Source organism: Mesoplodon bidens, assembly GCF_964165515.1.
Source record: "Mesoplodon bidens genome assembly, chromosome: 9".
Taxonomy (NCBI): domain Eukaryota; kingdom Metazoa; phylum Chordata; class Mammalia; order Artiodactyla; family Ziphiidae; genus Mesoplodon; species Mesoplodon bidens.
The window spans coordinates 94,731,011-94,755,433 of record NC_138166.1 but is presented as its reverse complement, the minus strand read 5'-3'; the positions used below and the strand labels follow the sequence as shown (position 1 = coordinate 94,755,433).

General features: G+C 42.3%; 1 protein-coding gene across 1 annotated transcript in view; it reads right to left on the bottom strand.

Moving 5' to 3' along the window:
• MGAM (maltase-glucoamylase) overlaps positions 1-24,423 on the bottom strand; it is an 87,381-nt gene that overhangs the window by 27,464 nt on the left and 35,494 nt on the right. The window contains exons 22-40 of the mRNA XM_081243929.1: positions 21,848-21,936; positions 21,142-21,191; positions 20,543-20,710; positions 17,629-17,781; positions 16,370-16,567; positions 14,197-14,351; positions 12,710-12,878; positions 12,337-12,433; positions 11,141-11,253; positions 9,880-10,005; positions 8,378-8,506; positions 8,024-8,134; positions 7,663-7,725; positions 2,968-3,102; positions 2,412-2,499; positions 1,446-1,584; positions 465-598; positions 312-346; positions 102-218 (exon numbers count right to left, since the gene is read on the bottom strand). Coding sequence (XP_081100055.1) covers positions 102-218; positions 312-346; positions 465-598; positions 1,446-1,584; positions 2,412-2,499; positions 2,968-3,102; positions 7,663-7,725; positions 8,024-8,134; positions 8,378-8,506; positions 9,880-10,005; positions 11,141-11,253; positions 12,337-12,433; positions 12,710-12,878; positions 14,197-14,351; positions 16,370-16,567; positions 17,629-17,781; positions 20,543-20,710; positions 21,142-21,191; positions 21,848-21,936 — 2,269 coding nt within the window. The remainder of the gene's footprint in view (positions 1-101; positions 219-311; positions 347-464; positions 599-1,445; positions 1,585-2,411; positions 2,500-2,967; positions 3,103-7,662; positions 7,726-8,023; positions 8,135-8,377; positions 8,507-9,879; positions 10,006-11,140; positions 11,254-12,336; positions 12,434-12,709; positions 12,879-14,196; positions 14,352-16,369; positions 16,568-17,628; positions 17,782-20,542; positions 20,711-21,141; positions 21,192-21,847; positions 21,937-24,423) is intronic.

Below are 24,423 nucleotides of genomic sequence, written 5' to 3'. Positions count from 1 at the left end.
AGATGTCCTTGGGGAACATAGACTACATTACTTGTAGTTCAAAAAGGGAGTCTGTGCTCCTGGTGACACAGAACTTTTGAGCTCTGAGCTCAATGTCCTACCCTGGCCCCAATGGTGTTGTGGTTCCTCGAGAAGGGGTAAAAGGCCCCCAGCTGCATCCAGCGAGCACACATTTCATATTCAGCATCTTGAAAGAATCCACAAATATCTGCTCCTGTCTGAAACAGGGTAGAATAAAATGTGGCCGTTAATGATTTCCGAAAGATATCACCATCTGCTTGATGATTAGGAGTAATCCAAAGGACACTTACAAAGGATATGCCGAAGAGGCTAAACTCCATCATGCCTGCAACGAGAACCACAGCTGTGTCAGACAAGGCACTCATGACCTGCCTCCTCTTCCCTCCTTGGAGAAGCCTTGATCGAAGACCCCAACTCCTCTCCTCTCCCAACAGCCCACACACCAATGATAGATTTCCTCAGCTGGTCCCATGCGGCCGTGTTGTCACCCAGCCAGTGTCCTCCCCAGCGGCCAGAAGAGGGAAAAGTGGAGCGAGTGATGACGATCCCTCGCTGTCCCGTCACCTCCTGCACAGCTCTGCTCGGAGGGGAACAAGGGGGTGATTTAAGGCACAGCAGGTGAGGAAAGGCCACAAACCTTCTCCTCCCAGAGCTCCTGAGCCTAGGGCATGGTGACAAAATATCTCCTGTGTCACAGAAGGGAATATGGAAATCTAAGCCATGAGGTTCCTTACTGACTGACTCCATATGATGGTGATATTAAAAGTTGTGTCTTTACATTGTGTTTTATAGTGTTTCATATAAAAAAAAGCTTCACAACGTAATAAACTCACAGGATCACCTAAAAATAATAGGTAATCATTAAATTTTGCTATTTATTTACTCAATACTTAGTTTTATATATTTGGGAAAGAAGAAGATGAATTCCTTTATAAGGCTTTCCTTAGGATACTTCTTATTAAGCATGGAATGAGCACACAAAATGGTACAGTGATAATTAAGTAGAACACCAGTTGGCTACCCAACAAGAGTGACAAAATATAAATTCTAATAGAGATGAGTCACTTTTGAAGAAAAGGAAAGAGGTAGCCAGTCCTCTGTGTCCCCTTACAATAACTAAAGTTATTATAGCATCATCCACGCTGCGTGATAAACTTATGTCTCCACGTGTATTTCCTCCACTAGGACTATTCGTCTCTTACTTAAATAAGGACCACGCCTTATTTAAATCGGTCCTGCTAACTAGGATCACAGGGTCTGGCTCCGTGCTCATGAATATTTAATAAATGAGAATTGCGACAGAGCTATAATTAAAGTCTTCTTAACTCTTGGAAGAGGGAATGAAAGGACGAGCAGTGTAGCTTCATCAGTCCCTGGCTGTCCCTGCAGGCTGTCCCGACTGGAGAAGGCAGTTGATGACTCACTCGTACGTGGGTCTGGTCTGGGACCACCCGTACAGGCTGTGCACGTCGTAGTGCCGCAGCGGGGAGCCGTCAGGCAGGAGATGCTGGCTCTCCATGCACAGGGTCTTGCTGCTCAGGCCCCTGTCCCTGGACTCCAAATCTGAGGAGAAAGATCTAGTGATGTGAAATCCACCCCTGCCTGATCCTGTTTGTCCTTGACCTCTCCTCATGGGATTGGACTCTGGATCATAAGACTAACTTGACCCCTGCATGGGTCCCTCTCCTCCCCAGGGGCATGGAAACATGCCCGGCTCTGAGCTACAACGGAACTCACAGGTGTTTTCAACATCCAGGGCCCCGGAGGGTTCCCCAGGAGAAAGCAGGGGCATGGGGAAGAACGCAGTTGTCAAACACTTACTGAGTGACAGGCTCCAACCTAGGCTTTTAACATGTACATTATTTTATGTAATTCTTATCATAGTTCTATGGAGAAGATATCATTAGCTTCCTTTTACAGTTTAAAAAACTGAGATTAGAAAATAGCAAGTAATCTGCTAAAGGTCACACAACTCACAGAGAGTATAATTTCCGGAGCCAAGATATGAACACAAGTACAACACCAAAGTCATTGACTCCATGATAAGGTGAGGCCATTACTTTCCACCCACGGGTGACACAATAAATTCCTGTGGAGGGATTAACATGAGCCTGAAGAAGTAAGGCACTATAGCTGTGGGATCCTTTGGAGACACCACCACAGTTAAGTGTTTTTTGAAAAAAATTTGAGAAACTTACCCAAAGGGGCCAATAACTTGCCCACACCCAACTGGGTAAAGTTCTTGGAGTGTGTTTGTCTTTGGTCCCCCCAAAACCAGAGTGTCAGTCAGGATGTCCCTGAACATCAGGATAAATGTCTGGCTGCTGGACTCTTGCAGCTCACTCCCTGCAGCCATGGCACTGCCAGTAGAGGAGGCCAAGGGTCCTTACATGGCATGTAGGGAGGGCGGTTCAGACAGGCATCCTTGCAGCCTGGAGGGACTGCCCCACTCACGAAGCTTGCCGGTTCATTCATATCCTAGAAATGTCAAACACAGGAATACTTTACTTTTAAAAAGAATTATATACTGTCAACTCAGAGACAAGGAAGTAGAGGATAATTGTTCACCATCCAGTAATTCCATAGATACCAGCCCAGGGAGATTCATCAAACCCAGCTTGAAAAAGATCAATTAAGCCCTACAGAATGACTGGCCGGGGGATTTGAAAAATAATTCTCACTCAGGGTGTGAGGCGGGCTCAGTTCCAAGGAATTCCTGGTAATCAGCTTGGAATTCTACAGCAAGAACTTCAGACAAGGTACAAGGTATGAGGAGTATCAGAATGGTCCACTCCAAATTGGAGGAACTGCAGTCTGATACATCCAAAGTCTTTCTTGGATGATTATTACCCCTTTTGATTAAAGGTCAGTAATACATATGCTTAGGCACACAGAGATAGAAACACACCTATCCCCATGTACACAGACACAAACACACACACTTACAATCCACATGCCATCAAACTTCAAGCTCTTCTCTGGATCCCGTGGATTGGTGTACATTTCTCTCAACTCCCTTTTCCACCATGAGATGGTTGAATTACGGAAAAAGTCTGGGAAGGCCACATAAGCTCGGTATTGCTGTAAAAAGTAAATACAATTTATTTGTCCCAAACAAATATATCAGACAGAAAACAGGCATTTCCTAAAAGCTTAACTCATGCAAAGCCTATACTGTGTGGTGATAGTTAATCCAGAGTTATGAGCTTTAGTAATGTTCTTGGCTTATTTGAAATACAATGAGCTCAAAGAACAGAAATGAGCACAAATGAGACACCGTCTTATCATTTGGAAAGCATCCATGGACTGTTTTCCTCTTTGTATCAACATGAATGGTAGCCATCAACACCCTGAACTCACTTTTTCCGTCGTTAGATACCCACCCCTCAACTTCTGTCCTGCGATGTCCTAAGCACTCCTCAAACACAAAGCATGAGCCAGGGAGACTGCAGCTTAAAAGGGGCAGACAGCAGATGCATTGTCAACAGGTTGAAAAGAAACATCCAGCTGATCCTCTCCTATCTCATTCCCAGTAGGAAAAAAGGGTGAGAAGTAAGACTGCATTTTATTACATAAGACTATCTAACTAATATGTATCTGGGTTTTCTATGGTTTCAGAATCACTTGAAAAGTGCAGTTGTGTGTCAACTAAATTGGGAGACTTAAAGAGGAAGCTTCAACTTCCCTTTCTCTTATCTTCTTCAAATAGGAAAAAACTGTCTTTATTTTAACCTGGAAAATGGACCCCAGGTATAACTCCTGAACTATAGCCCTTTTGAGAGCAAGGCCATTGTTGACCTTTGTATTCCCCAACCATGCTTAGCTTAGTAGCTGACATAAGATAAATGTTCAGAGCATAATTGTAAATTCACACCACTTAGCAATATCAAATATTCTTAAATTTCTATATAGCTATGATGCTTGTTATGGAGCTTTATGGTCTTTTGTATGTCTCAGTAAATTGGTTCCTCTGTGTTCATCAGTGCATTTCAAGAGTTAAAAAGCTAAATAATGCTGGTGCCAAGAGTGTGGGTGGGGAGGAAACAACAGAAAAAGGACTTGGTCTAGGGAACCTCCAGTACCTATACATGATAGGCAAAAGGCAAGTGGAATCCAAATGTCTAGAAAAAAGGCCAAAAAGAACACAAAGAAAAAACCAGAAATGGATCAGTGTACAGGGATCCAGCTCACAGAGAACTTCTGAGGTAGTGAGCCACACCACTGAGCATCTCGTGAAAGGGAGGCATGCCAAGGTTGCCTTTTTGTTAGAAAATGGAGGTAGAAACATGGACCCAACAAAATAGAACCTTTCACCAGAAACAGAGAGCTCCAGCTCAGGCAGGGTTAGAAACATGGGGTAGAGGAGGGAAGTGGAGAATTGGAATAAACAGTGTCAATACCAGCTGTGTCCAAGTGATAACCGAATCCCAAATGAGATACAAGTGAGAAACTTGACTACGATTTATTAACCCCACTAAAAGGTGCTCTGACCCTTACCCATGAAATTAAAACTGTTCTGCTGTTCTCCAAGGTACTGGCTCTGCCCCAGTCCTGTCTGTATTCCACTCTCGCCTCATTGCTTCTGTCCTCGCTTTCCCTAGTCCTCAATTCATGATGTACCCACTTGCATGTCTGGTCCCAGGATTACTTATCACAATCCATTGTGTGCTACCAAGATGCAATTCCTAGGCTCCATGCCAGGTTTACTGTATTAAACATCTAAGCTTCAGATCCAGTAGCCTCAGGCCCACTAATCTCATCAAGTGGGTCTTATTAATATAAATAGTTAAAATCATTCTAGCTATTGAGAATATCTTATGTGCTACCTAACAAACACTGCAACCCCCTAATGAAGTATTTCTCATTAGGGGCACAATTGGCATTTAGGGCAGGAGAATTCTTGGTGGAAAATCCCCTGCAATTGGGCATCCCTGGTCACTGCCTACAAAATGTCACTTGGTGCTCCCCTTGCAATAATCAAAACTGTCCCACAGATTTCCAAATGCCCTCAAGGTGGCAGTATTGCCTCTAATGGCCGATGCACTGTAGGGCTCACACAGTGGTAGCCAACTTCTTGATTGCTGAAGTGGCCCTCTCCCCAGCATACTGATTTAAAAGTCGTGGTACTGCCATAAAAACAGACACATAGACCAGTGGAACAGAATAGAAAGCCCAGAAATAAACCTACACATGTGCAGTCAATTAATCTTTGACAAGGGTGCCAAGAACACAAATGGGAAGAGGACAGTCTTCTGTTAACAGTGTTAGAAAAACGTGGATATGTAGAGAACTAACGTATGGACACCAAGCGGGGGAAAGCAGCGGGGGGCGGGGGTGGGATGAATCTAAGTAAAAAGAAAAACATGGATATCCACATGCAAAAGAATGAAACTGGACTCCTATCTTACACTGCTCACAAAAATTAATTCAAAATGAATTAAAGACTTAAATGGAAAACCTGAAACCATAAAACTCCTAGAAAAAAACACAGGAAAAAGCTCCTTGACATTGGTCTTGGCAATGATTTTTTTGGATTTGACACCAAAAGCACAAGCAACAAAAGCAAAAATAAACAAGTGGGATTACATCAAACTGAAAAGCTTCTCCACAGTTAAGGAAACAATCAACAAAATGAAAACGCAACTTACAGAATGGGAGAAAATGTTTGTAAATCAAATATCTGATGAGTTAATATCGGAAGTGTATAAGGAGCTTATACAACTCTATAGCAAAAAAAACAAAAAACAAAAAAACCCCCCACAAATATATTGATTTAAAAATGGACAAAGGACCTGAACAGACATATTTCCAAAGAAGGCATACAAATGGCCAACAGGTACATGAAAACGTTCTCAGCAACACTAATCATCAAGGAAATGCAAATCAAAACCACAATCATAATCTGTCAGGACAGCTTTTATGAAAAAGATGAGAGATAACAAGTGTTGGCAAGGATGTGAAGAAAAGGGAACCCTTGTGCACTGCTGGGGGGAATATAAATTGGTACAGCCACTACAGAAAATACTGGGTTAGCAAAAACTTCGTTAGGGTTTTTCCATAAGATGTTATGGAAAAACCAGAACAAACTTTTTGGCCAACCCAATAGTATGGCATTCCCTTAAAAAATTAAAAATAGAACTACTGTATTATCCAGCAATTCTACTTCTGGGTATATATCCTGAAGGAAGCAAAATCAGCATCTTGAAGAGATATCTGTACTCCCATGTTCACTGCAGCATTTATTCACAATAGCCAAGATGTTGAAGTAACCTAAGTGTCTGTCCACAGATGAATGGATAAAGAACTGTGTGGTGTCTATACATACAATGGAATATTATTCAGCTATGAGAAAGAAGGAAAACCTGCCATTTGCAACAAAATGGATAAACCTAGAAGGCATTATTCTGAGTGAAATAAGCCAGACAGAGAAAGACAAATTCTGTATGATTTCACTTATATGTGGAATCGGAAAAAAAAAAACAAAAAAGTTGAACTCATAGAAACAGAGAGTAGAGTGGTGATTACCGGGTGTCAGGGGGTGGGGGAAATGAGGAGATGCTGGTCAAAGGTTGCAAGCCTTCATTTATAAGATGAATACGTTTCTGAGCCTAATGTACAACATGATGATTGTCATTAATAATACTGTATCGTATACTTAAATGTTGCTGAGAGTAGATCTTAAACATTCTCACCACACAGTACACAAATGGCAACTACGTGAAATGATGGATGCGTTACTTAACCTGATTCTCATAATCATTTCATGATATATATGTATATCAAATTATCACATTGTACTCTTTACATATATACAATTTTGTCAATTATATGCCGTTAAGCTGGCGGAAAATGCTAAAAACTAAATAAATAAAGTCAAGGAGCCCATGACCCTGAATTTCTCTGGCGGATTCCTATGTCCATGTGGGCTGCCTGGACCATGAAACTTAAAGTGATCTTCTGTGAGAAGCAACAGAGATTACAGCAAGCTAGGTTCTCTCCCTTGGATCCTCATCTGAGATCCACTGCAAGTAAGAACCTGTTCCCAGGAGAGTGCAAGTTTTAACGTATGGCTGGAAACTGGGAGATAAGATCAAAGTTGGGAAACCCAAGGAAAGATGGGGGGATTTATAAGAGAGAAGATGGAAAAGGCTGTCCATGAAAAAAAAGAGGTACAGAGAAAATTACCCAATCACTAAAGACAGGGGTGGGAGACTGTTTAAAAGGCATACGCAAGGCAAAAACAACTGCAAATACAACAATAATGAAAACAACAATAAATACACTAATTCAGGCAAAAGGCACTGTTTCTTCGAGGTATCATTCAGCAGAAATTTCATGGATGTTTGCAATCTGACAGCCTTGGATTGGAAATCACCACTCTGTCACCTAAAAGCATGGACAGAAGTAATTTAAGCTCTCTGAGTCTTAGTTATGCAAAGTATAATAATATCTACCTCCCAACTGGGGTAAAATATTGCATGTAAAGTGACTGGCACACAGAGAGACACACAGGACATGTTCCCCACGTAAGTTTCCTCATCTCGCGCCCATGCCAATGCCATGGGGATGTCCAGTATCCTAAGTATGGCTGCACCTTCCTGGCAACCCTGATTTCACCCAACATCCATACAGGCCCTTTACCTCCACTTGACTTTCCCAGTCTAGAGAACTGTTGATAACAATATCAGGAAAATCAGGCCAGACCTGTGAAGAGAAAAATGTTTAAAAGCAATGCACTAGATAATCTCTCTTACATAGCATTTCCTAAGAAACTATAAACCATGTCCTAGAGGTGATTAATTTGATTTTCTTGTAGGGTTGATCTAAAGAAAAGTGGATCTCACAAGGCACAAACATTCCTTTAAAATTCCTTAACAGTGGTGACAAATACTGATGGAGAAAATGACAACTTCTGACCTCAGAGTCCAAACAGAAAAGAAAAAAAAAAATGTACAAACACACTAACAGTGTGGGGATTAGTGGATCACTGCTCAGAGCATACCTTTCCCCAAACAATGCTTCCATCATTCGGATCTTTGATGAAGACATCATCCTCCACACCCCGCGTGAAAGGAGGATAGGGCTCTGTCTCGTTGCCAGAAATGGCTGGGTCCTGAAATCAAAGCACAGGTCAGGTGAGAAAACCAAAGCCAGGGTAGAAAAATGGAGAACTCTTCAAAAGCGGAGGCATCAGCTTCCACCTGAGCTGTAGAGCTTCTGTGAATCCGGGGAAATACACTTATTGAAGCTCAACTTCTCTACTCATAGCATGGAAGAAAACACAAGTATAAAGCTTTCTGCACCAAATCCCATTCACTCTTCCAAACAGACTCCGCCCATTCACACAGGGACTCACCAGAATGAGGATGACCCGCATCCCATCGGCCTTCATTCGAGTAATCAGAGCTGGAAGCCCCTGAAACTCGGGGCTGAGGGTGAAGACCAGCTGCCGTTCCATGTAGTCGATGTCCGCGTACTGCACGTCCTGGAAGAGGACAAAGGAAACTTGCAAAAGTCCAGGTTCCACGTGAGAACAGCGCTCCACTAACCAATGGTGAATTTCAGTCAGCATCTTTTTGATTCTTTCAAATCCCACCTCTGTTATTTGTTAGGTATTAGGTTCTGGAAAATTCACCTAATTTTCAAATTTTGAGTCGTAAAATAGAAAAAAGCTAAATTTGCAAAGAATACGATGATAATGCCGAACTGGCAAGGCTGTGGAGATAAATGAAAGCAGCAGGTGAAAGTGCTTTGTGAAGGGCCCATATAGGGAGCGACTGTGGTTACCACCCCCATCCCCAGAGGCTGCCCCTGGTATCAGTGGCTCATACTCAGAAAAAATAACATAATGTAAACTACCCGGTACTAATACAACATGGATAGTAAGCCCATTAAAACAAAACAAACAAAAGCAACTGTAATTGCTTTGGAATCACTAATCCTGGGGGTTATCAGACACAGCTTTCTTATTAAGAATAAAATATTGCATGCTATACTTTCCGTTAGTAGGAACAATCATAAACAATAGAAAAATCAATAGAATAAAATTAAGTATGTAAATGGTTTATGGGACCAGTTCTCTGATTAGTGGACCCCTCTCATCTTCAAGTGAAGGTGGAGTTTGTTTCCATAATTATTTCCTTTGGAAACCAGTCCCAAGATCCCTACATTCAACCAGGAATTAGCTCAAAGCTGTGGGAACACTGGGCTGCAGTGCCAGCAAAGCGTTGGAACTGAGGTTATATCTACACACATGGTGGTCTGACTGAATTTGGGTCAATTTCTTTTTTTTTTTTTTAGGTACGCGGGCCTCTCACTGTTGTGGCCTCTCCCGTTGTGGAGCACAGACTCCGGACGCGCAGGCTCAGCGGCCATGGCTCACGGGCCCAGCCACTCCACGGCATGTGGGTTCTTCCCGGACTGGGGCACAAACCCATGTCCCCTGCATTGGCAGGCAGACTCTCAACCACTGCGCCACCAGGGAAGCCCAGTCAATTTCTTTTAATTAAGCAAAACTACTCTCTGGGCAACATTTTTACAGTAGCAAGAATGTTTTTGACTAGATGTTGTGAAGTCATGTGAAAGAAACGGAAGCATGATCTAGCAGAAAGAGCCCTCAGGGCTGACCCAATGCCTTCCTCCTTTGGCAAATCACTGTGACTCTTCAAGTTGGGGAAAATGACATCCCCCCCCCCTTATATTACTACTGGGTAGGGGTGAGGCTAAGTGTGATACTGTATGAGAAAGTACTTTGTAATTTTATAGAACCTGATAAAAATCAGACAAACTAATCCAGATACAGAGACAAGGGTTGGCCATGCGGTCCCAGAGCCAGTAACCCACGGACTGACAACGTACATAGGGGATCTGGGCAGCCACCATCTCATCATACAAGCTACCAATCTCAGCGTCGTTCTTGTATCCATAGCGACACAGCTGAAACCCCAAGGACCAGTAAGGAACCATCACTGGCCGACCAATCAACTAGAAAATAAACAGAAAATTTAGTCCTTAAAAAGAAGAATCTGGGTTAAAGTTGTACACGAAGTAATAAGAATATTTTTCCAGTGTCCCCAGTTAGATAATCAACAAATTCAAATCCAGAGAGAAACTAAGAGGATGCAGAGCCACTGAGATAACTTGGAGAAAGCTTCCTGCCAGACTTGACCTCTCTCCCTAGGAGGTTTGGAAAACCTGATTGTACTCTGATTCCTAATGGCAGACCAGCTTACTGGTTAAGAACACGAAATTCAGAAGCAAAATACCAAAATGTCTGGGTAACCATATGGGATCCAGTCTCTGCTGGCTATGTGACTCTGGGCAAAAGTAAAATAACCTCTTCTTATCTGTTTCTTCACTTGTAAATTGAGGATAGTAATATATTTGTGTCATAGTGTTTTTGTGAAGACTGAATGAGTTAACGTATGTAAAGTGCTCTGACGTGCAACAAGTAACATATCAGTGACATATAGTAAGTTTTATGTCTGTGTTTGTTGCTGCTGCCAAAGCAACTGTTGGGACCCCTATGACCACAACCACTACCACAACCCTCACCACCACAATCACCACCCTCACTGCCACCACTCTCACTGCCACCACCATCATCACCGCCATCATCACCACCACCAACATCACCACCATCACCACTATTATCACTGTCACTGCCACCACCCTCACTGCCACCACCACCATTACTACCATTGCCATCATCACCACCACAACCCTCACCACCACAATCACCACCCTCACTGCCACCACTGCCACCACCATCATCACCACCACCACCACCATCACCACCATCGCCGCAATCACCACCCTCACTGCCACCACCATCATCACCACCATCATCACCACCACCACCACCATCACCACCGCCACTACTACCACTGTCACTGCCAACTACCACCAGTGGCACCACTACTATTGATACTTCTGCTAGTCTGCAATGCTCTGAGAGGCTATAACGGTTATAGAGAATATAACGGTTATCAGGATGTATTTATTGTTCCTTATTCTACAGCCTACCTGTCTCCCAGAAAGACCAACAATTCTAGTTATCATCTAAGAACTACAGAATGTGCTGTATTAATACTTGGTAACCAGTTGAACTCCCTCCTACCTCAGTGTACTGCTGAGTGACAAGCTCTGGAGTTGGCCCCAAGAAGACATAGAAGTCCAGAATTCCTCCTGTGGTACGGTATGTCAAGGCAGGCAAGGGCTGGAATGCCACATCTGGAAATGTAGGAAAATACCAATCAATATGGAAACCTTCAAGTGAGAAATTACCTCTGAAATTCATACATTCTCCCTCTTCCTATGCCTCCTTATTGTAGAGTACTGAGAGAAGGTATTTTGTACTATACCTACTCAGAATTTAAAAAGTTAAGTGAAGGTCTGCAGGGTAATCTGTGCCTGGATTTTCTTCCCTTTCATGCACTTATTACCTTATTATATGTTTTGTCCTTCTGCTCTTTTAAAATTGTTATTATCATTTTTATTTCAGAATAGTTTAAAACTTACAAGAAGTTGCAAAAATAGTACTAAGAGTTCTCTTGGACAATTCACCCAGCTTCCCCCAATGATAACTTCTTTTTTTTTTTTTTGCGGTACGCGGGCCTCTCACTGTCGTGGCCTCTCCTGTTGCACAGCACAGGCTCCGGACGCACAGGCTCAGCGGCCATGGCTCACGGCCCCAGCTGCTCCACGGCATGTGGGATCCTCCCAGACCAGGGCATGAACCCGTGTCCCCTGCATCGGCAGGAGGACTCTCAACCACTGCGCCACCAGGGAAGCCCTAATGATAACTTCTTACATAACCATCGTACGTTGTCAAAACCAGGAAACTGATGTTGATATGATACTATTAACTCAGGTAGAGGCCATATTCAGATTTCACCAGTTTTCACAAGCATGATTTTTAACCCCACTTCCTGATTTTCCACCCCCTTTTCAATATACCACGCAGATTTTCTTTACACCCTCGCACCCCCAGAGCGAGTGCTCTGACCCCCAGCTTCATCACTAATTCAAATTATATTAGTGGCTCCCACTGGCTGACCTCCAGGATACTTGGGACTTGCTTGGTTTTGCTACCCCTTCTTACGTTGTTTATGCCAAATAAGAGTTAATTCTTATTACTACACGTTACTGAATTGAAATAAACAGAACTGCTAAAGAGAACGAAGAAAAGAAATAAAAAGCACTCTCCACAAGATAATAATCTCAACTTCAGGGGCAACATGATCCAACACATTCTGAAGTTCCTCAAGGCTGACTGACTCACAAAAGTAAGGGGAGATGCCAGCATCATCTTACCCATGGCGTTGCTGTTCAGCAGCAGGACCCCGTGGGCACTGCCATCCTCCTCCAGTGCCATGTAGTAGGGGTGGACACCATAGGAATTCTTCTGGTACTGGGAGAGTCATGGGGAGAAGTGGCAGGAGGTTAGAAGACAAAGGGGGAAAAAAGACAGAGACTGAGAAAGAAACTCAACAGATCGATTGATAAGGTGTGCCTAGTCTTCTCTGTGAAATAAACACATAAGAAACAAAGAAACCCGAGAATTGGCCCACTGGCCTAAAAGCAGAATGTGACCATCCAAGTTGGGTGCTGGAGAGATGAAACATGAAGCATACACAGTGTGGGTGGACAGAGGCAAAGACACAGATCCCAAATGCTCTGCCCTTACCCCCGGGGGCTGGTCTCGGGAAAACATTCCCCACGTGTTCCAGTTCAAGTCTCTTCGAAAGGCTGTGTGCTCAGTTTCCCCAAAGCCATAGAGGTACTGGGAGGGGAGGCGCGTGGAGATGCGGATGAACATGTCGTTGAAGGTGAAGCCAAGGAGCTGAGAGTCCCAACTGCAACACAAAAGGGTATGTTTGCAAAAGAAACGGGCTGTTCTAATAGCTTCAAGCAACTGACTTCTCAGGGAAATTGAACTCTTGATTTCCTCCTCCCACCCAGAACCCCCCTGTTGACCTCCCACACAAAACATAAAGTCTATACGATTAAAATAATCATAGACTCCCTTGCTATACAAGCCCAGGAGCCAGTTCTTTCTTCTATTTTCCTCTATCACTACCTCCTTCTACTGGTCCCTCCAGAATGCCAAATCCAATCAGTCTCACCATCTCAGCGGCCACCACTTCACAGCAGGCCTAGTTTCCACCCTTGCCCCACTGTAGTCCACTTTCTACACAGCATCCAGAATGATTATTTTTTAAGCATCTCACATCATGTCAACCCGTTTGCAATTCTTCAGTGATTCTCATTGAAACATCTTGTGACGTCTTCAAGGCCATTCCTGATCTGAAGCCACCTGGACCCCTGGCTCATCTCCCCCCACTCACCTCCTTACTTACGATACTACTGCCACCACATTGGACTTTTGTCCCCTTAATAAGGCAAGTTGGCTCCTGTTTCTTGGTCTGTGCACTGACTACTCAATCTGCTTGAAGTGTTCTCACTCCTCCCCCGTCTCCACGGGGGAGGCTGCTTCTGCTCATCCAGGTCCTATTTCAAATGTCACCTCCTTGGAGAGAACACCTCTGACCACAGTATTAAAAGCAGTAACCTCCCCATAATTATCAGTTACCCTGTTCTTTTTCCTGCATAGCAGTTGTCACCATCTAAACCTCTACATAATTTTTTTTTTTTTTTTTGCGGTACGCGGGCCTCTCACTGTCGTGGCCTCTCCCGTTGCGGAGCACAGGCTCCGGATGCGCAGGCTCAGCGGCCATGGCTCACGGGCCCAGCCGCTCCGCGGCATGTGGGATCTTCCCGGACCGGGGCACGAACCCGTGTCCCCTGCATCGGCAGGCGGACTCTCAACCACTGCGCCACCAGGGAAGCCCCCTCTACATATTTTAACTTAAATTATTTTTGTTATTACCTTAGTATTTTTTGTCATAAAAAGAAAGACCTCATCTTCTATAACCACGTACTATGGAGAAGGCACCCCATAAACATTTGTTGAATGAATCCGTAGGTACATGTAGCTGCCTCAGGAATTATTCCCAGGGCACGAAAGGTTTCTCATAAGAACAGAAGGAAATAACTTGTTCATGAATCTGGAAATGGACAGTGTGTTGCTTTGAGCAAGATATCTCCAAGGACAATGGACCTGGCAATGATACAGGTAATCATCAATTCCAAGTCAGACTAAGAGCCATTTACATTACAGTGCCTGTACTCTTCCGGCGAATTTCAATCCCAAAAGGATTCTTCTTAATGAGGACATCATAGAGTCGGCTCTCAGAGGTGCTGGATGGAACCCCGGGTATGTTGAGAGGGACTGGAACTTCGTACCGGTTGTTGTTGGGATCATAAATCTAGGACCAGAGGAAATAGATTTTAGGCAAGTATAGTTATCTTGAAACCTATACTCTTAGCAGGAACTTGATGTCTTTGACAAAGAGTCTGGATGCTACATTTGTCTTCTTTAAGCTCGTGATACTGGAAAGTTAATTAACAAATCAAAGAACAATGTCACATTTACTATTTTGATCTGAGTCTGTCATATCTCATTTTAAAAGCCTGTATTACATAAACACACTCCTTTGATATTGGTTCTACCTTGGGAAATCAGTCTGGAATTTATGAATATATGCTTTATTACTTTGTGTGTGGTGTGTGGGTGTGTGACTGTATGTGAATACCTGAAAACACTTCTGAACTGAAAAAAAAATCCCCCCCAAAAAACATGAACCCTACTTGATTAAAATAATCATAGATGTCCTTGTTAAAAATGGGGTCTAAATTGATTCACTGAGTACCTACTATATTCTTACCTGATACTGTACTAGACACAAGGATTACTAAACTGAGTAAGACACAGTTATTGCTTTTAAGAAGTCCACATACTAATGGAAAGTGAAAGAGAGGTGCCCACACTACCTGAGTGATACGTGTTAATGTAGAGCTATACAGAAGTATTGTGAGGTTATAGGAAAGGAAATGCCTAACAATGTTTCTGGAAGACTGAGACAGTTTCATGAGGGAAAAGGCTGAGTCTTAAAAAGCTTTTCAGTCATTAAACAAGCACAGAATGAAAAGCAAGTGCTTCCTGGCAGAGATATAAATGCAAAGGCACAGAGAATTAAAAGAAAGAGGCAAATATTTTGGAGAGGCTACTATATAATCAGGAGGTAGAATAGGAAAGAATTAAACCTGGAAACTTGATCAAGTTCATTTATTTCAAACCCATTAGGCGGGGCTTCCCTGGTGGCGCAGTGGTTGAGAGTCCGTCTGCCGGTGCAGGGGACACGGGTTCGTGCCCCGGTCCGGGAAGATCCCACATGCTGCGGAGCGGCTGGGCCCGTGAGCCATGGCCGCTGAGCCTGCACGTCCGGAGCCTGTGCTCCGCAACGGGAGAGGCCACAACAGTGAGAGGCCCGCGTATCGCAAAAACAAAAAACAAAAAACAACCCATTAGGCGCTTACCACATGCCAGTGTTACAGTAAGGATAGAAAGATAAAAGAGTATCATCCCTACATTAGAAGACGTGAAAGAGCTCACTGTCCAGGTTGATATCAGATTGTCAAGAACATTTCAAGCAATGCTACACTGGCCTGAGTCTTTCATTTATTCTCTCAATAAACTTTTGAGAACTTACTATCTCCTAAGCTTTGCGTTACATTTCAGGAGCACAGAGATGAAGGGACAAATTCCTGTCCTTGAGAAACTTACAATTCAATAGTGAAAAAGATATCAAAAACAGCCCAACGCTTGTCCTGAGATGTAATAACATCATGGGAGAGAAAGAGATCAGTACACTCTTGTAGGTATTTCATATATCCCAAATTCAGTGTTCAGAACTGAACTCATCATTTTATGTTGCCTAAGCTCAAACCTTTTCAGTTTTCCCATCCCAGTTAATGTCACCACCATCCATATAAAGACACAAGCTAGAAATATGGTAATCGTCTTGATGCTTCTCTCTCCCTCATAGACTACTTGTAATTAATCACCAGATCCCATAATGCTACTTCTCATTCTCTCAAAGATGTCCACTTCTCCATCTCCTTTCTGTTCCTGGTTTAAGCTCAGTCCCTCATCTGGATTTCCTAACTAGTAGCCTCCTAACTTGTCTCTCCTTTTTCAATCTTGTCCTCCCAACCACTTTCCTTACAGTAGACACAGTAATCGTTTCAAAGTGCAATTTAGAACAGGTGTCACTGTTCCATCAATGGTCTCCAATTACTCTTAGGATAATGATCTAGTATATTGTAGCATGGCTAACTTAGAAGAGCAGACCGATTTCAGGGTTCTGTAACCTTGACTAGCAAAGAATTAATGGACATGAAAAGTGCCAAGTAGGTACTTGACACGTATACAGTAAACACATACCTTAAACTGCAGCGTATTATCCTTATGGTAGGTCACATTCAGACGGAGGGAGTTCACGGGTACGGAGGGCAAAAAGTAGGCATACGAAGACTTTAAGGAGAGGACAGCTGTGGCCCCATGTAAGTCATATTGAACATCACTGACAGAGTATAGATCATTGACAAAATAGCAAAAAGGGACTCCAAGAGAACCAGATACCTGAAAAGTAAAGCCAAATCCAGCTCAGCATGAGTTCTAATATTATCAAATATAAAGGGGCTAGAAAAGGCAATTTGCAGGGAGATAAAGATAAAACCAGTCATTTTCTTATATACTCTTTGGTAGTGACATAAGTTTTCATTCCTGGTCTCCATGTAAAATATTTGTAAAAAAAAGTCCCACTCCCATCCTTACCTATTCTTCACATCCAGATAAAAACTCAGGTTACTTTGGAAGTCTGTCCTTTCTATGGATTTTAAGTAGTGATATAGGCACTGGTGCTATGCTTGTGAAACTGTAGATTAAGTGTAGAGGATTTTACAAAATTACAGTGAGGTACCACCTCACACTGTTAGGAATGGCCATCATTAAAAAGTCTACAAATAACAAATGCTGGAGAGGGTATGAAGAAAAGGGAACCCTCCTACACTGTTGGTGGGAATGTAAATTGGTGCGGCCACTGTGGAAAACAGTATGGAGGTCCCTCAAAAAACTAAAAATAGAGTTGACATATGATCCAGCAATCCCACTCCTGGGCATATACCCAGAAAAAACTACAATTCAAAAAGATACATGCACCCCTATGTTCATAGCTGCACTATTCACAATAGCCAGGACACAGAAACAGCCTAAATGTCCATCACCAGATGAATGGATAAAGAAGATGTGGTACATATATACAATGGACTACTACGCAGCCATAAAAAAGACTGAAATAATGCCATTTGCAGCAACATGGATGGACCCAGGGATTATCGTACTGAGTGAAGTAAGTCAGACAGAGAAAGACAAATACCATATATATCACTTACATGTGGAATCTAAACTATGACACAAACGAACCTATCTACAAAACAGAAACAGACTCACAGACATAAAGAACAGACTTGAGGTTGCCAAGGGGGAGGGGGTGGGGGAGGGATGGATTGTGAGTTTGGGGCTAGCAGATGCAAGCTGTTATATAGAAGATGGATAAACAACAAGGTCCTACTCTATAGCACAGGGAACTATATTCAATATCCTGGGATATTAATGTACATTAACACCGTCACTATGGTTACCTCCCAGACACAGCCACGGGCAGTACAGTTTTCTGCAGAAGCACCATTCTCATCAGGATAACAGTCTATTTTTTCTGCATCCCTTATCTTCACATCCCACTCCACTGTGTATATTCCTCCCAGGACAAGATCAATTTCTGTGATAAGGGCCACCTGTAAGAATGGGACAGTATCAAGCAAATGTACCCTCAGGTCAAAGACCTTGTAAGGTCTGAAACTTCTTTTAGGAAAGAAAATAGAAATCAGACCAGGCTCTCAACAATCTAAGCAATATAGCACTGGAGCTTACACAAAGAGAGAGAGGTCAGAGATCTAACCAGTAACCACAGGGCCAATGGCACAATTCTATCAGAATTTGTACATAACATTTTGAAAAGAATCAGGTCAACTACAACCTTCTGTAATCACCCCTTTCTTTCCTCCCCTGACTCCTCTTCTGTTCCTTATTTTGTCAGGAAGGCTCTCTTCTGCAGCCCCCTTGTAGCACAGCACACACAACCACGTGGTGTCACCCCATACCGAGCTCATCATTTTGTCCTCCATTCCCCAAACAGCATTCCCCAAACAGCATTCCCCAAACAGTATTCCCCATTGGTCTGGAGTAGGGGCAAGAACACAGAAATAAGAATCATGTGTGGCCTGGGTTCTCCCCTCCATTGCACTGTGGAAACGTAGACAAACTATTTCAATTCCTTGGGTCTCAGTTTCACCAACTGCAAAACTGGTGAGTTGGCAAAATCATTACATTTTCTTCCATTTCTAACATCCCAGCCTCTTCACTTCCCCAAGCCCAGAGCCTCAAGACTTGAAATTTTCTTTGAGTCCCATTCACTAATTCAAACATTTAATATTTTTCTATGTGTTTTTCTTATGGTCATCTCCTCTTTAATTAGTAATTTCCATAGTGCAAGTTCTCATTTGTCTAGAGGCATAAAATCTCATGCTAAGGATTATCATCCTTCTTCCAGTCTCTCCCCAGTCTACATTCATCTTGCACTTCCCTGTACCTCAAACCCCACCCCAGAACAACGCTCTCACAATGGCACATATTGATTCAAGGATCAATATGAGACCCTTTGAGAATCAGATCAGATCCTTCTTATTTTGGCACCTAAAACCCTCCAAAATCTGACCACAAGTTAATCTGTCCAAACTGATCCCCTTCCAAAAGTGGATCCTACCTATTCTAGTTATTCAGTACTCACAGACTAACAAAAGGCTATTCTTAGTCCCAAGACTGGCTTATTCTGATAACTCAACCTTGACTGCTTTATCTAAGCAAATGCCCTTTCTAGGAAAATGGTGCTTATCTGTGGAATTTACTGCTAGCTGCCTGCCCTCTGTAAAATTCCCTTCTTACTATTTCAGTTTAGAGCACTAAAGTTCTCCATTAAGAACTATTTTTTTGAAGCCATGTAACACAGCTGTGGCCATTAATAGGTAAGTGCAAGTCCACTGGCCAAGTATTTCTTTCTTGATTTAAGGGCCTGCCCCTCCCTTCCCTTCACCTACACCTTTCCCTTTTCCTTCCAGCTTCTTCTTCTTTATTATTATTTGTTCTCTAACAAGGCTAGAGTGACTGGAATTAAGCCACCATTTCCAGTCACAAGAGAAGAAAAGACCTCAACCCTGACAACCTTGAGCCACTGAACCAATGCCAGCAACTGACCACTTCCTAAACTTCTAATCCCAGAAGGGAAAAAAATCCCAATTTGTTTAAACTACCATTTTGCTGAGCCTCCTGTCACTTGCAGCTGAACAAATCTCTACCAGATGTACCATCTTTCAAGGTCCAGCTCTAGCCCTGATGTCTCCAAAGGTTTGCTCAATGACTCCGTTAAGCTCTGAACATGAAATTGGGCAGAATATATATTAACATTTCCTAGAGGTAGGGTTGGGTTGCCTGTCCCCTTCCCAATAGTTTCATGTGTTTCTCCACCACTTAAATTCAAACAATAAAATAGTTCCTTTGGTTGTATATTTATTAATATATTTATCAAACATTTAATTAGTTTATTTTTATATGTGCATCTTTCAAATGGCTTGCACTTTGCTGTACACACAACTAGCCATATAATACTTTATTTCTAACTTTATAATGTATGCACCCTCAATGTATATTGTCAAAACAAAATGTCAAATGCAACCAATATATCATTATAGTAGAAGATTAAATTTACTTATTTTCTCCAAATTTGGACGGTCCCTCACAAACCACACTGACCCAGCAGCTCCCAATCCCAGATCATTTGGAGCACCTGTAGCAGGGAGTGTGTGGGGGAAAGGATTCCTCATAACACTAAGATTTCAGAGGAGCTGATTACAGCCTATCCAGGAACTTCAGGCCTCATTAAAAGTGAGGAAAAATTATTTTATTATTATCACCTAACCAAGTGAGTAGCCATTAGCTAAGCTTATCCAATTCTTTGACTTAAAATATCTCCTAAAAATGTATGTGTTGGAGTGAGACTCTATATAGCTCAATACAGTAAAAGGAAAAAAAAAAAAAAAAAAGCACCTCGAAATTTTAAATAATGGGAATCCCACCTCCCACCTCAACCCTTCTAGCATCAATCAATCAGCAGCTTTCAGACCCAGTTTTCCTCCAATCCTGTTCCCGACACTCCTGACTTCACTCTTCTTCTGTTCCAGTCAGAGAGGACAGAAGACTGAGGGACAGATACGGGAATAAAGATGAAAGGACCAGTTTACCTCCTCCCATGTCTCAGCAGCTCCTTTGTTAACCCCAGCTCTGGCCCACTCTTTATTTTTTTCTGTCCTAACCCTCTGACTCCCCACCCCAGTCTTCAGAGTGTGCTCTGGTCCTTCAGAAACCCATGCAACCTTGGCAAGAAGGAACATCATAAGCAATGAAGAATTCTTTACAAACTATCTCAACAAAATGGGGTTTTACCTGGAGGTTAGAATCATAAGTGACATTAGGAGAAACTGGAACTTCAACACCGTTGTGTTTCACTGTAACATTGGTAGGTTCCTGGGTCCCAAGGATTTTAATCTCTTTAAATGCTAAATTATTGGGGTCTGTGTAGGTTGATTGCAAAATCTTCACATCCAAGCGGTTCTGCAAAACAGTTAAGTACAAAGATCTGCCTTAAATACACATATTCTCAAATCACTCCAATACTTCGTCCTAGACCAGATACTCAAAACCGCTCCGAATGGCTCTTAGCTGTCTCTACTAATGTGTGCTCAAGTACAAACTTATTTTTCCCCTGAGGGGGGCGGAAAAAGGAGAGAGAGAGAGAAACACACATACAGAGAGGGAAATTTTTTTAAACTTCATTTAAAAAGACTGCTTTGATTTATCCATATCATTGCCTCTTTTTACTAACAAGAAGGATTCAATTATTAGGTGTTAAGTCATAAACTGAAATGTGGTCACCTATTGTTATAAATGAAGCTACAAATATAATTACACACATTCACAAACACATATGAGCTAATGGTCAGATAAAAGCCCATACTTAAGATTCATAAAAATATACTACTCACTTGGGTGACGGAGAACTCACATAAGAGGTAAACTTTATTGGCCACAGTATCTGAAAGTGAGATTAAAACAAGTCAGACTCTGGCCTGCCCACTACAGAAGGACAGATTTCATCCTGGCACTCCTTGAAGCTACATGTTGAGTATGACAAGATTAGAGAGAGAGTTTCCAAGGCCAAGACACTGTTTTCCCTTTTGCTTCCTACCTTAACCTTGAAAAGGTTCGCTTCCATGGCATATGCCTCAAGTGAAGCTGTTTCCTAAGCTTGAGCCACAAGAATCGTTAATGTATTAGAGACAGATTAAGAAGCATGGCTAGATTCAGGTGCACTAGAAAGGTGTCTTCTCACTGCCTGACTAGCACAGGTAGGTTTTACACATCATCCACGTTTGTTCCTAAGTATTTGCAGGGAAGATGTGTGCACTGAATGGCAGAAACAGTCTAGAAAACATTTCTTTCAGGTGCCATTTGATAATACAATGAGAGCCTATATATGCAGCTGGCCAGTGGGAGAATTCTAAGAGGTAGAGATGTGTTTTCCTTCCACCTGTGGTCCAACTACCACTATTCCTGAACAGCACAACTGAAATCAAAATTCTTCTCTTGAGTGATTAATGTTACTGGGCCTGGTGAGATTTCTCCCACCGCTGAATGACCAGCAGGAGTAACTCGAAGATGCAGGTTTGGAAAAGGCAACATTGTGCTCACCTTTCGTTTCCCCATCATCCCAGAAAAGTTCGCCTTTTGCTTCTTTGTTGTCATCCAGGGCAATGATAAGACCAAGAGGGTTCCTTCGACTGTGAGAAACAAGATTTATGTGAGAGGCAAAGACTTGGGACTCAAAGAATTTTGCTAAATGAGCTGTGAAGGATTCTATCAGATTTCAAATTGGACAGGTTACTAGCAGCAGATGGCTCTGCTTTTCTTCAGGCACAAAGGCAAAATCAACAGGGGTATCACTTTCTAGGATGGGTAATGTCACAGGCGAGAGCACCACTCTAAACATTAGCAATAAACATCTATGAAGGAGGCAAGAATTTAATCACCAGAATCACTGAAATAGCTACAATAAAACCTGCTGATGCTATTATTATTTTGAATACAGGCTATTAGAAGAGAAAGAAATCCGAGACAATAATTGGTTCAGCCTAATCATTTTACAGCTGATACATGGAGGAAAAGTATTAACTGCAGGGGGGATATATTTGTTCCCTGCCTAAGAACCATGTTGACCCAGAAAGCAAGAAAATACAATAAGGTCCATCTATATAATGGCAATTTTCCTAATTTGATTATTTATTATTAGTTCATTACGAGAGAGAAAAAGAAAACATTCTAATTATCTGCTTTATAACTCAGAATATAAAACACAAAACACTACTCAAAAGATGCTGAAATAGATGCACATAGAGAAAGAGGGAGAAAGAAGGAGCAACTGCATTTAAATCTCTCCTTATTTCACCCCTCCTCTAGACCACCTCCCGATTTCCTACTCCTGTTGCATCCCTCACACCCCCTATTATATTCTTTCATAGGTCAGCCTTCCACTGTGCCCTGTGCAAGCCAGGTTCCAGTGTCAACAAAATCACCTGCTTTCACTTAACACGCATGTACTGAATAGCTTTCATTGCTAGGAAGTCTAAGAGATACAAAAACAAATAGACCAGAACTACATTGATGACCTTAAATATTGTAAGAAAGATTAAACATATTCACCAAATAGTCAAAACAGAAAGTAAAGAGTGACACAAAAGTTAAAAGCCTTACAGGAGTCCACAGTGACACTTGGAGCAGTATGGTGGCCTAGATATTCTGGAGGACACTGTATACTCTTAAGGACTCACCCACTAAAATACTACTTGGCCCTAGATAAATTAAACACATGGTCCTTGAAGGGTGCTAATGTGAAACCCAAGTTGACAGCAGTCCTGGCTGGCAACCAAAGAGCAGGCTAATCATCTCTGGGGGAATGAAACCTATTTGGATCCTTGAGATCACCACATTTGAAAAACCAAAACATTACTAAATACACAAGGTAACAGGCCAACATGAAAGAAAGTTGGCAAAAACAACTAACAATAGATTTAGATTCCACTAAGGATTTTAGATAATAGACTTTTCAGTTACAAAGTATAGAATAACTATGACTGAAATACTTAACAATATTAAGGGAAAAAAAGTATTAAAAAATGACCAGAAGGGTTTCCCTGGTGGCGCAGTGGTTGGGAGTCCGCCTGCCGATGCAGGGGACACGGGTTCATGCCCAGATCCGGGAAGATCCCACATGCCGCGGAGCGGCTGGGCCCGTGAGCCATGGCCGCTGAGCCTGTGCGTCTGGAGCCTGTGCTCCGCAACGGGAGAGGCCACAACAGTGAGAGGCCCGCGTACCGCAAAAAAAAAAAAAAAGAAAAAAAAGACCAGAAAATTGGAAGTGGCAGCACACCCCCTGCGGGAATTGTAGGGGACGATTTCTCGCAGATGAAATCAGAGTGTAATTTGGAAGATGATTAAGAATGTATCAGGCAAAGAATGCTGAAAAGGGTAATAAGTGCCGAAGCCCAAATGCAGGGAAATAGATGAGTATGTTTGGAGAATAACAAGATTTTTGGCATGGCTGTTCTATAGGTGTGTGGTAAGGTGTGTCAGGAGACACAGGTTAACTTGAAACCAGATTATGGTTGGCCTTGAACAACCTACTAATGATAGAATTTAGACTTTAATCTGGGAAGCAACAAATTGAGATCTTCACTGTGGAAAGACAATTTTGGTATCAGTGTGCAGAACAGCATGAAGTTGAATAGTTAGAGAAAAAGAAACCAGGTAGTATTTGGATATATATGTATTTTCCATCAGTATCACAAAAGTTTAAATCTGAAAAATTATGGCAGTAAGGAAGGTTCAAAAGAAAAAGACTTCTAACCTCCAAAAAACTACATCTATTAAAAGCAAATTAGCTAATACGTTTAGAGACACAGATGTGAATGTGTGCCTCTTTAGTACAGATGGAGTCTATAATTTGAGCATCAAAGAATCATCAAGGAGAAATGAGTGACATGAAGGAGATATGAAGTGCACAGGACGTAATTTTTGAACCACGTTTTGCATCACAAGAAAGAAATGGCTCAGTGGGAAGAAAGAAACAGGAAATTGAGATTATAGGGGAGTGGAAAGTGGACCCCACTCCCTAGAAATGAGAATGAAGAGTCGAGTGCCTAGCAAGGTAGAACGATGGTCTGATAAAGGCAGGTGGAGTGATCAACAGACCCCATTTGCCCGGAATTGAG